The following is a 15,840-nucleotide window of genomic DNA, read 5'->3' as shown; positions in this document are numbered from 1 at the left end:
CCAGGCCACTTTTGGCGGCAAGACAGGAGGGAAAATTGGTAGGATTAGGTGTGCCCACATTCTGCCAGCGCCATCCCTAGGACGGCCCAGCTGATGTGGAAGCCACTTTTTAGATTCCTCTATCTTGTTTTGGACAGAATTAGCATTCTAAGGTAAGGGCTATGCCCACTTCCCACAGGAAGTGGTCACATAAAGAGTGCTGACACCCATTGGCTACTACATTTTACTTCCCTTAAAGCCCACTAAATTGAGTAGTTAGGTGGCACCCCTGAACCCAAGAACTCCGATTCGATGGATCACGAGAAGAACAACGAAGATGAGTCACTGCCTGGCAAGAAATAAAGCAGAATTGTGGATTTTTGGTGCAAAACGCTACTCGTCCTCAGCACTTTATCATCAATTGCAACAGTGACTCGTCCTGCAAACTGGAGAGCCTTGGGTAGCCCACCAGAACTTCGAAAATCGCCTACAGTCTCCATTGGAGTAAAGGAGTTACTTCCATGCAGTCCACAGGCATCGCCTTGCAGCTCCCCAGCCCGCCCGATACCACAGACAAGAAATGCGTTACTTACCTGTAACAGTAGTTATCCAGTATTGGTGTCTTTCATAGATTCACATGCCTGAATCATTCCCAGTCGTCGAGACGGGAGCCTCCGGTACATAAAAAAGTAATGTCCTATAGACATATATAGAGAAAAGGGTCTAAGGGCCTCCCCTTAGTAGCCTTTCCTTGTCCTTATGTAAAAAGGACCAAACTCTCACAGTCAGCCAATCAGCTCCGACCTCCCTCTAGAACCTTCCTGGGAGGAGCCTCAGTCCCTCAGATTTTCGTACGCACCCAGCTAGGTTGGCGTAATATAGTTCGAGAGGGAAGTGAGTCCTTCCAGGGGAGGCGGGAGGGTTGCATGTGAATCTATGAAAGACACCAATACTGGATAACTGCTGTTACAGGTAAGTAACGCATTTCTTATCCAGTATTAGGGGTGTCTTTCATAGATTCACATGCCTGAATCAGAATAGCTAGCAATCATAGGAGCACATTTGTAAAGTAAAGTTGCTCTGCCGTCATGTTAGATAATGCATATAATATCATACAACATGGAGACAGCATAGATAGAATATCACAAGAGCAAGAATGTGCATACCTGGAAGGCGGGATGTAGGAAGGCTCACCTTACTGAAAGAGATGGCGAAGCACCGCCTGGCCCACTGCCGCATCCTTCTGGAGTTCGATGTCCAGGCAGTAGTGTCTGGAGAAAGTGTGCGGTGACTTTCAGGTCGCCGCTCTGCAGATGTCCAGGATCGGCACTCCAGCGAACAGTGCTGCTGACGTGGACATCGCCCTGGTGGAATGAGCAGTGACATGATCATTCAAAGGCCGGCCGGCCTTGTCGTGGCAGAATGAAATCGCAGAGGGGATCCATCTGGAGATGCTTTGCTTCGTGAGAGGCAGGCCCATTCTAGGTCTGCTGTATGCCACGAACAGTTGTGAAGATTTCCTGAGAGCCTTAGTCTTGTCCAGGTAGAACTTTAGGCATCTCATAAGGTCCAAAGAATGCAGCGACCTTTCCGCTGCTGTTGAAGGGTTGGCAAAGAAGGACTTAAGGACTATTGGTTCATTGAGATGAAAGTCCGAAGGTACTTTTGGAATGAACTTAGGGTTTGGTCTCAGTATCACCCTGTCCTGTCTGAATTGCATATATGGTTCCTGAATGGACAAAGCTTGCAGCTCGCTAACCCTTCTGGCAGATGTTAGAGCGAGCAAGAGCGCTGTTTTCCATGAGATGTGTTTAATAGATGCCCGATGAATGGGCTCAAACGGATGACGCATGAGTTGGTTGAGTACCAGATTAAGCTGCCATGTAGGAGGGACTTTCCGAGGCCTCGGAAAGGATCTGTAGAGTCCCTTCAGGAATTGCTTGACTAGCCGACTGGACCACAGAGAAGGCCCTGTGACAGTTCTGGTGAACCTCGAGATAGCCGCCAGGTGAACCTTAATGGACGCATGCGCTAGCCCCGACTGAGCCAAATGCAGGAGGTATGGTAATATCTGTTCAGGGGTGATGGCGGGGGGCCGCAGGCCCTGGTCCGAACACCAAATGCAGAATCTCTTCCATTTGAGAGTGTAGGTTTTGTTCGTACTGTCCGCCCTTGCTTTAGCTAATACATCCCTGCAGTCTTGTGGGATATTCAGGCCACCGAACTCTCTGTGCTCAGGAGCCAGGCCGATAATTTGAGCGATTGGAGGTTCGGGTGCTGTACTTGCCCGTTGGACATCGTCAGGAGGTTCGGGTGTTGTTTCAGGCGAATCGGTGATCTGATGGAGAGTCGAAGCAGATCCGAGAACCAGTGTTGCCTCGGCCAGAACGGGGCAATTAGGATCAGGGTACAGGGCTCCACCTTCATCTTCCTGAGGAGCCTTGGGATCATCGGGAATGGAGGAAAAGCGTATGCAAAGGCGCTGAACCATCCGATGGAAAATGCATTTCCTAGTGACCCTTGTTGGGGATGCCAACTTGCGTAGCTTGGGCATTTGGCGTTCCCCTTGGTGGCAAACAGGTCTATGTTCGGGACTCCCCATTGAGAGAAGACGTGAGTCAGAGCGCTGTCGGATAGTTCCCACGAGTGGGAGAGGGATCTTTGCCTGCTCAGGGCGTCAGCGATGGTATTGTCCTTTCCTGGGACATATTCCGCTTTGAGCGGGATTCCGTGCAGCACTAGCCAGTTCCAGATCTTTTGCGATTCGCGTGCGAGAGAGAGCGAACGCGTTCCCCCTTGTTTGTTGAGATAGTGCATCGTCGTGGTGTTGTCTGTCCTGACGAGCACCGGGGAGTTCTGGATGCGTGGCAAGAAGGCCTGGAGAGCCAGATACACGGCTCTCAGCTCCAAAAGGTTTATATGGAGCAATTTTTCCTGAGTGTCCCATTTGCCGCTGATCTGAAGGTCCTGGAGAACAGCGCCCCATCCCTCTAGGGAGGCGTCTGTGGTTATCACCAGAGATGATGCTGGAAGGAGAAACGGTAACCCTACAGTTAGATTCATGCGACGTGTCCACCATTCCAGACCTTTGGACATTTTTGGTGTGATCCGAATAATGTCTTCGAAGGAGCCAGTACTTTGAGTCCATTGGCTCGTGAGTGCCTCCTGTAACGGGCGCATTCTGAGTCTGCAGTGCGGGATGAGGAGTATGCAGGAAGACATCATCCCTAGGAGGGAGGTGTAAGTCCGAACTTTTAGGTGTGTCTTTGCCGCCACAGCCGTGGCCAGAGATAAGATCTTGTCCGTCCTCTCCTTCGAGGGGAAGGCTCTTGTGCACTCCGTGTCCAAGGTGGCCCCTAGGAAGGTGATTTTCGTTGTGGGGACCATGCAGGATTTTTTGAGATTGAGCGTTAATCCCAGCTTCTGAAAAAGAGTGGTGCAGGCGTTGGAGGATTCGGCTGCGTCTCCAGGTGAGGGTGCTTTCACCAGCCAATCGTCTAGGTAGGGGAAGACTTGGTGACCCAGTTGACGTAGGAAGGCTGCCACCGGTGCAAGGCACTTCGTGAAAATCCGCGGCGCGGACTTGAGGCCGAATGGCAGGACTTTGAACTGATAGTGACGGCCCGCCACCTCGAACCTCAGGAATTTCCGGTGACTTCTGAGGATGGGGATGTGGTAGTAGGCATCCTGGAGATCTAAGGATGTCATGAAATCTCCTTTTTCTAGAATGCCCAGAATTTCTTGAATCGTCAGCATCCTGAACGATTGGCTCCGTAGGAAGGCGTTGAGTGCCCGGAGATCCAGGATGGGCCTCCACTTGTTCTCCTTTTGTTGTACAAGAAAGAAGTGGAAGTAAAATCCCTTCCCCTTTGAGGATGCTGGCACTCTTTCGATTGCTCCCTTCTGTAGCATTATCGAAAGTTCCTTGAGCAGCAGGCGCGGGTGTTTGTGCGTCCGTCTGCGTGGAGGTGTATTGGGAGGGGTGGAGGTGAATTCGAGAGAATGGCCGAATCGAATATTTTGAAGAACCCACCGGTCCGTGGTGATGTACTGCCAATTGGTGAGGAAATGGGTCAGTTTTCCTCCAATTTGAAAGGATGGAGTGTGTGGTTGGACTGGCTGGAGTAATCGGTCACTGGCGGCCGCCATCGCCCCTCTTGGTATTTTTTCCTCTGTAGATAGATCTTCCAAACGAAGATTGGCGGCCTTGCTGCTGTTTGTGTTGGTATTGGCCTTTGTTATTGTATGAATACGAGGACCTGTTCTGATAGGAACCTCGATAAGAGGGCTGACCTCTGGATCTGTTTCCTCGAAAGGACTGGTTTCTGGACTGCAGAGTGCCCAGTGCCCTTGCCGTGTCGGTGTCCTTCTTAATGGTCTGCAGTGCCTCGTCGATTTTTTCCCCAAAAAGGTGTTGTCCGTCGAAGGGCATGTCCAGAACCTTCGATTGCACTTCCTGGCGGAATGATGTCGCTCTCAGCCATCCTTGACGCCGCAGGACTGCAGCCCCCGCAAGCTGACGGAAGCCTGTCATGGCTGCGTCGATAGCACAGTCAATTAGTTCCGCCGCTGAAGATTGACCTTCCACCAGGAGAGCCCTTACCTCACCCTGGACTGCGTCAGGCAGTTCCTTCACGTAAGGGGCTATGTCCTCCCAGAGTTGGCGATTGTAACGCCCCAACAAGGCAATGGAGTTGGCCACCTTGATGGTCATGGCCGATGTGGTTGTGAAGCGTTTACCAATCGTGTCAAGTTTCCTGCCTTCCTTGTCCGGGGGAGCGGACAGTGGGGAGGAAGGGTTACGGGAGTGTTTCTGGGCCGCCTGTGTCACCACCGAGTCTGGTTTGGGGTGACCATTGAGGCAAGCCGCCGCAGTAAGTGGGGCTCTGTATTTCTTGTCTAGGCGTGGAACAACCGCCCGTACAGAAGCAGGTGTCAGCATTAATTTCTTTCCTTGTTCCCACAAGAACTCTATAATCGGAATAGATTTAGTGGACTTTTGTGTCTGTTCTTTGAAATCGTGCAAGAAGCAGTCCGTTTCTGTTGATTCCACCGCCATATGGAATCTCTTTGCTGCTCTCTCCACAAGCTTATGGAAGCCGGCAATGTCCACAGGAGGGGAGTCCGCTTGACGTGGTTGTGGTGAAGCTGGGGATGATGCCACATATTCATCCTCTTCATCCTGGTCCGACTGGTCCGAGTGTACCTCCTGGACCTCTCCTTCCTCCAGTTCCTCCTCATCCTCGTCCGAAGAGACCACCACCTGAGGCTGGACGTCATGGTAGGTTTGAGGGTGATGCTGAGGTTGTTTTGGGGCGGACACTGGTACTTGGACTGTAGGTGTCTGATTCCCCTTGTCCTCAGGCGCATGAACCTTAGGTGCTTGACTGCCTCTGTCCACATCCGGAAAGCATTGTTTGTAATCCTGTACAAGGAATCTTAAGTCATTAACAAGGGTCGCCGGTAAGCATATCATGGGGGTGACTTCCGTGCGGACGCTAGTATGGACAGAGTGTTCCTGATAGGTGAAGTCTTCCTGTTCCTCATCAGTGCTTTGGCATTTGATGTTAAGGTCCGAGACCGAAGTAGCGGGATCCAGATGGTCATCCTCTTCGGATTCTTCACTTTGGAAGATTTCCTGAGGTGGCTGCGTTTCCACTTTGCTCGGAGATGTTGTTTCCGGGGTAATTTGCGGTTTGGTAGGCTTGCCAGACTTCGCATCAGAGCCTGTTGTCGTCGAGGGTCGATACTTCCACCAGTTTCGATTTTTTCCATGGCTCAGGCAGTGCCATCTTCGACGACGAGTCTTCCGTCGACGGTGTTGTCGTCGTCGAGTCCTTCGTCGACGGAGTCTTCGCCGTCGACGGAGAGTCTTTGGTCGTCGACGACGAGCCTTTCGTCGACGGAGTCGTCGACGAGGTCCTCGTCGACGGTGGAGTGGGCGATGGATTTTTGGTCATCGACGACTGCGAAGTCTTCGTCGACGGTGTTTTCGTAGACGACGTCCTCGTCGAGTCTCTCGTCGACACCTTCGTCGTCGACGGTGGGATCTTTGGCAACGTCTTCGACGACGATGGGCTCGTCAATGACGACGGCGTAGTCGACGGTGTAGTCTTCGTTGTCGACATGGTCTTTGTCGTCGACGACGACGATTTTAGGAGTATAATAGAGGAAACAGGTCTACCTGAAGATGAGGAAGACGTAGTCGTCGTCGACGACGCTGAAGGCGACGACGCTGATGTGGTAGACACTGTGGTCGTGACTGAGGTAGTCCTCTGGGCTTGTCTAGAGGACGGAGCAGGCTTCTTAAAGGTTTTATCATCCTTAGCAGACACTGAAGATGTCGCAGATCTCGCCTCTGAAGACTTCTTGTGGGTCTTCCTAGGAGGAGTGTCTGAGGGGCCAGGGGAAGACACCCTAGGCCTCTTTTGAGAGACAGCTGAGGTCCTGGAAACACTGCTCACAGAGGAGTCCAGATTGTCTCTGTCCTTAAGCCTGTCAAGCCAAATAAGAAGGCGACCTTCCCTATCTCTCACGGTCTTTTTAGGAAAAGACCTACAAATCTTGCATTTATCTGAGACATGGTCCGAGTAAAGGCAATACAAGCACAGGTCGTGCTGATCATCCACATGGATCCTTTTCTTCCCACAGGAAGAGCAGGCCCTGAAAAGGGCTTTCTTATTTGATTCTGACATGGAAGAAGCAGTGGAAAGAAAACACTTACTGCCAAGACAGTGTAGTGAAGTAATCCTTGAAGAGTTGAGGGTTCAGATATCACTTTCAAAGAAAGTTTGTTGAAGTTGAAGGAATCCTGAGGAGAGCTCAGGCTGGAGACTCCCTAGCACAACGTGCGGTAGAAAATCTGAGGGACTGAGGCTCCTCCCAGGAAGGTTCTAGAGGGAGGTCGGAGCTGATTGGCTGACTGTGAGAGTTTGGTCCTTTTTACATAAGGACAAGGAAAGGCTACTAAGGGGAGGCCCTTAGACCCTTTTCTCTATGTATGTCTATAGGACATTACTTTTTTATGTACCGGAGGCTCCCGTCTCGACAACGGGGAATGATTCAGGCATGTGAATCTATGAAAGACACCCCTAATACTGGATAACCAGGAGAAGGTACTTGTGCTCTGGAAGGTCATATCTGTCTCCCCATCAAGTGTTAAGACACAAGGACCAACCAGGGCTGTGCAGCACCAACCCCCGGGATACCGGACGCCCTGCACTAAACAAGAACAGTGAGTCCAGTTCGGATTACCTCTGCTCCAGAACCAAGCAGCCATCGAGAGATGTCAGCATCATTGAGACCCACTTTGTGAGTGGCCCAGCTGCCTTGATTTTACCCCTGCCAGCTTATTGTCCTTGACCGTGAGGAGCATCTTTGCACACCCAGCCAGCAGATCTAATCACTGCACCCAAGCCGCCCAGCCCAGTTCTCGACAATTTGGCCCCTTGCTCCAAGGCCCTTTATGACCCACTCACCCATTTGGGAGCACTCTGACTTGTCCCTAAGTCTCCCTGTGCAGTCTGTTTTTTTTTGGGTTGCCCCACTTCTCCGTAGCACCAGCTACCAACTTCACGAGTACCCTGCTCCCGGCAGAACCCGGGCAGATCCCGTAGAACAGATGGAAGTACTTTGGATATTGGCCCACTACAACTCTAAATCCTGAAGGTGAAGCCCCTGAAACAGACTGTCCCTAACTTTATGCATCTCTGACTTTTCATTCCATAGGATTGCATTGTGCATAAAGGCGCAAAACCTTAAAAGATTTACTTACCTTTATGTAGTGCTATTGAAAACGGTGCTTACCTTTGAACGAAATTCTTGGTTTTGAAACATTTATAAAGAGTTATTTTTTTTATTGGTCTCAGATTTATTCTTTGAGAGTGTCTCTCATTTATAGCCCCTGTGAGTACAACAAATGCTTAGCACTATCCTCTAATAAGCCTAGCTGCTCGCCCACACTACAACAGAAGAGAAAGTTTAGCATTATCTATTTTAGCCTCTGTAGACCAACTGGGAACCCACTGGACACTCTGCACAGTGTATTTTGTTTTAGCACACTATATAGAGAGCCAACTTCCTACAACCAGACATTACGTTTTTTATTATGCATGGAGTGGAAGTTAACTGGTCTTGGAATTGGGTTACGCACAACTACAAGGTAACACCTGTGAGTTTAAAAGATTGGCAGATGGAAGTAGGCATACTGGATATAAGGCGACACAAACTAATTCTCCATGTTGAGATCCAACATTTTCAAAGCATCCTGTCGAAAGAAGCAATTTAAGAGCTGTAGGTAATGAATGGGATTGCTACTTCAATCCTTCTTAGGATCTAGAGGGCAAAGCAGCAACATATTTTATCCTACTCCTTTAAGGGAACCACTTCTTCGCCCTCTTTTCCAACAGATTAAGAACCTCTCCACAATAGGGGCATGCTACAGAAAGCACTTCCTTAAAAAGGGCATGGACACACCAGTCAAGAAGGAACATGTAAAATGGGTATGCACAAAGCTAAAGTGCCTGACTCAAACTTTCTGTGAATGAGAACTCAAGGTCTGGAAGAGTGGTGGGTAATGTGTTTGGATTCATTTAGACTGATGAGAGTTTATACTTCCAAACTCTCCCGTAATGAGGGTGTCGATCTTAGGATGGGAGACACACTTCTATGGCACAGGGCAATTTGAGTCTGTATAGCTGGCAGAGAAGAGTTTGCGCAAAAAATCCCAAACTGACTCCACGTGCCCTTTGTTGAAAAGCACCGAAGACTCTTCAGTTGCAATGGTTTTAGGATTTCCGTAAAGATGTTGGACTGTGTAATATCAGTTCTTAAGGGTAATTTAAGCACTTCTGCTGCTTTCCTTATCACAAGAACAAACTTCCTTGGAATGAGGGCCTGAGATGTATGGAGGGTCCCAGCATTAGTGTTACAAGAAGGGAGAGATCTTCAGTGCACACATTTTCTTCCACCATGTGCCTACAATTTGTTCTAGGTACATCTATTGCATCAAGTTCTGACCCAAAGAGTTCCTCCCCTAGAGCAAATCTCTAGGCCCGACAGAGGTGCTGATTCAAGTGTTCGTCATGGAAGCAGGCAAAAACCTTTTATTTTCTGACCTAGTTAATGTCCGCCAACTCACACTGTGGAAAAAGTGCAGAAATTAGCTCTGAAGGTATTTTAAGCAGCGTTAAAGTTATATGGATCATAACCTTAGAAAGAAAGCGCTTCCTAGGAAGAGTCACAAAGGACGGAGCCTATGTCGGCAAACCACAGGATGGTCTCTGTAGACACAACCTCCAGACTCACCAAATTAGCAGGATAGGTCCACACTTGAGCAATGGCCCAGAAATGTTCTGGGCTAAATGGAAATATCCAACAGGGTCTGCCCAAAGGCTTTTGTTATGTATTGTGGTGGGACCAAGGAACCACTTGCAGATGCCACATCCAATTGATGAGTACATTTTCAATGGCAGGGTTTGGGAATTAGAAGACATTGTAATTGCTTTCACATTTGTTGAGGAATTAGATCTGTATGACCAAGAGAGATCCATACGAGGCCGATGAGGTATGAAAAACAACTGAACCCAATCTGTGCCATATATATATATCCAGATGCGTGTCGTGCACACCATGACTGGAGTTGTGTGGAGATGGTGCTTGAGTGGGATGGCTGAGGAATAAGTTTCCTTGATCCAGACTGGGACCTGGAAATTAGGCACAAAGTGCAAACCCTCCAGGTAGAGGTATGCATCTGTACCTGTGGTTAGAAGTAAAGTGTTGTTATTGTTGGAGTAGCTGCGGTGCCTTTCATGTGCCCCAGCATGGCATCAATGTCGCAATGGGCAATGCCTCTAGTGCGTGACATCAAGATAGAACCTGGGCGAATGCAGGTCATTGTGGTCATGGTTAACAGCCTTCCGATCGGTTTTCCGCTCTGGTACCCTCAGACAAGCTTGTTTTGTGGGGTATGGGGGCGGGGCGGGGCGGGGGTATCAGTGATGGAGTAATCGTCATCCACTAATGGGCTAGTAGGTGAAATGGACACCAAAATCAAGTTTTTACCTGGACAAAAGTCAGCAGTGCTGCTCTCAAAGTAAGTACCAGAAGCGCATGTAGCAGAGTCACATACTCCCTGATTTCAGGGACCTCCACTGTCAGGATGACCTCCTAACAGAATTACAATAGGTGGACTTTCTGGGTAGAAACTTAAGCAGAGGATAATGCTTCCACTTCTTTGTTTGCATTTGTGTTTTAAAGTCGACTCCGCCGATGTCTGTGCATCTAGGGAGGCCTGAAGCCTGTCATGTATGTATTGTTGATTTGACGCTCACCAGTCACTTGACTATAAGGTGCTCTCCATTAGAGCACACCACTTGGCAGTAGAGCCGGAATTAACTGAGAGAGCTGATTAGTCGGTATAAGGGCCCCACCCCTCAATACTTTGAGACATCTCCCACATGAAGAATTAGGTTTGCCTGCCAAGAGGAAATCTAAAGATTTAGCAGTGTGAATTAAATGACTGCTCACACATGTGTGAGCAGGGAGTGAGGCAGAGCAATGGATCTGCAGCACCATACCAACAAAAACTGGTTTGACACTTAGGTGCAATGGCAGTCAAGGGCTTTCACACCAAGGCAAGACGCAAGGCTAGAAGGGGTATTTGAGGCAAAGGATACCCTCCTTCTAGAAGTTTCACCCTCTTCGGATCTGCTGCTCCTGAACATTTCGCCCTCTTTGCCAAGAGGATCTGGATTGAAAAGGTCAAGAGGTTCTGGAAGATAGTTGGTCATTTGACCAGGTAAGTTAATCATATTATTATGCAGGACAATCGAAGGTGACCAGCAAAAGGAAGAATACCAGGCTAGGATACCTCATTTCCTCACTGGTAGCAGGATTCTGAGTAATATGACTGGTTGATGAGACATGTACTTAACTTTACCATGTCCTCATAGTAATGAAAACAAACCTTTCCAACTCTACACACAAATGGGCAGCATGCAATGGATTACTACTGTTCCCCAAGCAAGTTACACCTTGGAATGCTGAAAATGAGGGTATCCCATGCATACAAAATTGCAGAGCACAACAGAAGTAAAGTCTTAAGTTTGAGTTAAGAGTGTATAAGCAAAGATATATGGAGATATGTCACACCTAAATGAGGCGTAGTACCAGCAATCAAAATTCTATACAAGAACATCTACAGAAGCAGTTTCCGGTACCTATACAATGTGGCAATAACATCCAATATTACATAGGAAATTTTAAATGAAATTGAATTGTTGGGGAAATTATTTATGAAGTTATATTTAGCGCGAACAAGATCTGCTACATTAACTTAAAAAAAGACAAAAATAAAGGACAGATGACCGCAAAAATGCAGAAATTAAACTGGTAACATAAATTGGACAGAAACAAGGCTTTACAGATTACAAGGAGCAAGATCAATTTTTGGTTTTGACATTGAAAGACATGGTTTGCCAATACTGTAGAATCAGAAATACATGTTACATCATTTAGTATTTGAATTACACTATGATTTTTATTGCAATAAGTTAATGTTTAATACCTGTAAACTGGGCACAGCAGACATCTCCTACAGATGGTGAAAAATTCTCACAAGAGGGAGTTGTGCTATAGTGTGAACTTAACGCTGCCTGAAGCTCAGCAAGCTTGCCTATAAAACATACATACAAACAATGTCTGTCAATTTAAATAAAACAATAAAAGCCTATTCACAACAGAAAGCAACAGGGAAAGTTAAAGTCATGTTCGTGCCACTCTTGTTCATACCTTTTTCAATGGTTTCATGTAGTCAAGTAGTGTAAACATAGTGCCACCTCATCGCAAGGTAGGACAACACTAGAGACATCAAAAATTGAAACTCCTATCAGGCTTGTAAAGCACAATAATGTTCCTTATAGTGGCACAAACATTTTGCAGATAAAAGATTCACAGCTTTCCATTTTCAGGTCTGACTTGCACTGCAGCCATCTTCGAGAAATGTTACTACTATACTTTGAAAATCGTTCATACAATGGAAATCACAAGAGGATTACTTTTTTTTAACACACTTTATTCATAGCTTTGAAAGTCATCAAAAATAGTTATATACATATATGTATTCATCAGCAAACTTTTCCGTTTTCTCCCCAACTTTACCTCCCCTCAATCACAGATTAACACATGAGTCTCAAACATTGGAGTGAATAACAATGTCCCTGAATGTCTCTGATGTATTACATAGTTCCAGCTTCAATGTGGATCAGCAGCATGCCTGCAACATTGTCCTGTAATATGAGGGGAGAGAACAAAATGACAAACCCAACATCCCACTCCCACCCCTATAGCCCACCCGTACTTTAAACCTCCCTCCTCCTGGTGGTAGCGGAATCCTCCCTGAGCTAATTCCAACCAACTATGTTTACTATCAAGTTGTGAGTCCAAATACTCTGTGCGCTTTCTTGGGTACTAACAGGCCTGACCGAGGTGTCCTCCATATTATGTGTGGTCCCTACCCTCCATCACCCTGTGCCGGGACTAAGTCCATTCCCACCAACGCCATTAGCATAGCCTCCCAATCTTCACAGGAGGATTACTCGATTCACCTGCTAAGGAACAAGGCATTACACCACATCTTAAAAATACAACATTTTTTTCTATTACATTCAATATTTGTCTAAAATGCATTCAAATACATATACACTTTTTTGTTGCCATTTTCTCTCAGCGGCAGGCATCCATCTCTAATCTGTCGTCAGGACTTGGGTTTAAGATTGTTGCCCTATTGCTTACTATAACAGCCTTGCTCAAAGATTGCCACCCTAATCCTTGTGAGCCAACTACAAAAACCATAATCTCATATGATTTTGGGCTTGGAAAAAAAAAACAGCGCCATTGCACTGCATGTACCCATTGATCTCATAGCACTTTCTCACTCTGCCACCAGGTCATTTATTTTACGTTTAGAGCACACAGGAGTAAAATCCCTAGCAGTGGTGAAATCTGTACGTGGTGTTCAAAACTAAAAATTTACAATTCACACTGCCTATAATCCTGTAATGACTGGATCCACTGTCCAGCAGGTTATTATTATTATTTTTTACATTTATATGGCGCACAGCTACCCGGAGGTTTCCCATGGCCTACTGACAAGCATTAAAGGAGGAGGGTCAAGCTCTACTGATTAAATAGGCATGTTTTTCTTGCTTTCCGGAATTTAAGATAACTCGTTTCGTACCGTAGTTGGAGTGGGAGTGAGTTCCACAGGGAAGGAGCCAGGTAGGCAAAGTAGCAGCCGCCCATTCTGGCTCGTTTGTTCCTTGGAACTTCAAGTGGCTGGAGGACCGTAAAAGACGTGAGGGGAGATAGGGTTGCACCAAGGAACCCAGACAGTGGGGTGCTAAGCCCATGTTTATCCTATGCATATTACAAAGGGCCTTAAATTTGGCACGATTGCCAATGCTCAGCCAGTGGAGTTCACGGAAGGGACCAATGGTGGGGGCCATTCTGGGTAGCTGAAACAGTAGTCTGGCTGCCGAATTTTGGACCACTTGCAGCTTACGGAGCACTTCCTTACTTGCGCCTGGATATAACACATTTCCGTAATCTATGTCTTGACACAACCAGGGCCTGGGTGATGTTTGTTTGTGTGGAAGGCGGAAGCATCCAGAGACTTTTTCTAAGCCACTTCAGGATCGTAAAACAAGTAGAGGCAACCTTGACCACTTGCAGCTTCATAGACAACGGATAGTCAATGATAAAACCAAGGTTGCAAGCTGATTGTGAGGGAAGGGGGAGGTTACCCATTTGAGGTGGCCAATGTTAGGGGCCCCAAAGATTTTTGTTACCTCCGAAAATGAGGAGTTCTGTTTTTCCAACATTCAGTTTCAGACTGTTAGCGTACATACAACCGGCTATCTTTTTTAGCCCCAGCTGAAGAGATGATCCCCTAGCAATATCTTTAGAGGATAAAGAGAAGATAAGCTGGGTTTCATCCGCATAAGAATATATAGTCATCCCTGCTTCTTCGGCTATCACAGCCAAAGGACTGACATAGATGTTAAAAAGCAGTGGGCTAAGTATGGAACCCTGAGGGACTCCATAAGGGGCGTCATGAATCGGAGAGTCAGCAATTGATGAGAAGACCTGGAAGGTCCCGTTGGACAAGAAACTAGACATCCACTAGAGTTCTGAGCCGACAATGCCATTCGGCTGTAGAATTGATAAAAGAGCTGTACGGGAAACCATGTTGAACACAGCACTCGAGTTCAGTAAAATTAACGCCACAGTATCTCCCCTATCCACACGCTGACGAATATTCGCAGTCACTCCCAAAACCATAGACACTGTAGAAAAGCTAGCTCTAAAACCCACTTGGGAGGGATGTAAAATGTTCTGTAAACCAACAAACTTTGTCAATTGGCTGTTAATGTGTTTCTCCAGAATTTTAGAGAATACTGGAAGTAAAGAGATAGGACGTAAATTGGATAAAACCTCTGGGTCAGAGTTTGCCTTTTTTAAGAACGGGAGGACCATGGCATGTTTCCAGGCCATTGGAACCCTAGCTTCGCGTAACGATGAGTTAAGGAGTTTCATGATGGTGCTGAGTATAGGGATATCCAGCTTCTGCAAAATGGAAGCTGGAACAGGATCCTTAGGAGAGCCAGATTTAATACTAGTTAATATACTAAAGAAGGTGGAAAAGTCGAGTAGTGCCCATTACAAAATTTGATTGCCCCGTTTGTCCAGAAAAACTTCCTGTGGCCGAATCAACAAGGCGCCATCAAAAGGAAGGGCGGAATTATTAGAATGTTCATTTTCAGTAGTAGTAATGTTGTTACATTTAGAGTAAATCATGTCTATTTTAGTAACAAATAATTTTGGCAAATCATTGCAGTATTTAGAGTCAGGATCCGGAGGTTCAGGCTGACATGCAGCCCCTAACAGTTCCCTCACGACTTTAAACAAACCTTTAGGGCAGTTTTGTGACAGTACAATGATGTGATTGTCATGCTCAGCTTGAGCAGTTTTACATAGTGCAGGATCGTTATTAAGGGCTAATTTATATGTCTTTTTAGCAGCGGTCTCAGTTTTTCATCCAGTGCCTTTCTAAAATTTAGCATTTCGTTTTCTCTAACTTCAGACTTTTGGGGAACCAAGGGGCGGGAGGGTGATGGTAATCCAGTTTCTTGTTGGACGTTGGGAGGCATGCATCAATCAAGGAAGTCAGCCAGTTGTAAATCAGATTGCAGAGGTAGCTGGCATATTATTCTTAAGTTGGAGATTTAAACAATTAGCATCAAGTTTTTTCCAGTATCTCCAATTCCTGGAACCAGGGAGGGTAGAGGAATTATGACGTGTGAGAAAGTGGCTCTATATATACTGGACCAGAATATGGAACAGTGTTTATAGAGTCCACAACCCCCAGTGGTATAACAGAGGTTAAAGCTTGGAGTGACCTTACTCTCTAAAGTGGTAGCTTGGTCGAGCAGTAAGGCATTACCAGAGGACAGTGTAAAGCATTTGTTGTACACACTCAGTCAGCAAAAGGTTTTACACACTCAAAGACTGAACTCCAGGCCAATTGTTTTTATATCAAAGATAAAGTTGTTTTATTTCTAGAACCAACAGGTATCAACAATATACTGTTCTCAATACGAGAGGTCTCAGGTGAGTACTTTGCAGAAAGGCAATAAACTTTCTAAACACAATAGGTTCAGGGGTTGCAGTAGGCCACACAATTCTACACACAAGTTAGCATTGAGTTCAATGGATTTTCTTGTATAAACACAGTTGATTACTTTGTAGATTACTTTGGTAATTCCAGGACTGGCTCCTAGATTCAGTCATGGGGTGTAAGCT

General features: G+C 46.6%; 1 protein-coding gene across 2 annotated transcripts in view; it reads right to left on the bottom strand.

Annotated features, from left to right (window-relative positions):
• Positions 1-15,840, bottom strand: part of TDRD1 (tudor domain containing 1) — a 1,954,313-nt gene that overhangs the window by 953,673 nt on the left and 984,800 nt on the right. For both annotated transcript variants that reach the window (XM_086922877.1, XM_086922878.1), the window contains exon 13: positions 11,546-11,653. In XM_086922877.1, coding sequence (XP_086779003.1) covers positions 11,546-11,653 — 108 coding nt within the window. The remainder of the gene's footprint in view (positions 1-11,545; positions 11,654-15,840) is intronic.

Source organism: Lissotriton vulgaris, chromosome 5, assembly GCF_964263255.1.
Source record: "Lissotriton vulgaris chromosome 5, aLisVul1.2, whole genome shotgun sequence".
In the NCBI taxonomy this organism is placed as follows: domain Eukaryota; kingdom Metazoa; phylum Chordata; class Amphibia; order Caudata; family Salamandridae; genus Lissotriton; species Lissotriton vulgaris.
The sequence above is the reverse complement of the archived record's forward strand: the minus strand, read 5'-3'. Positions and strand labels throughout refer to the sequence as shown.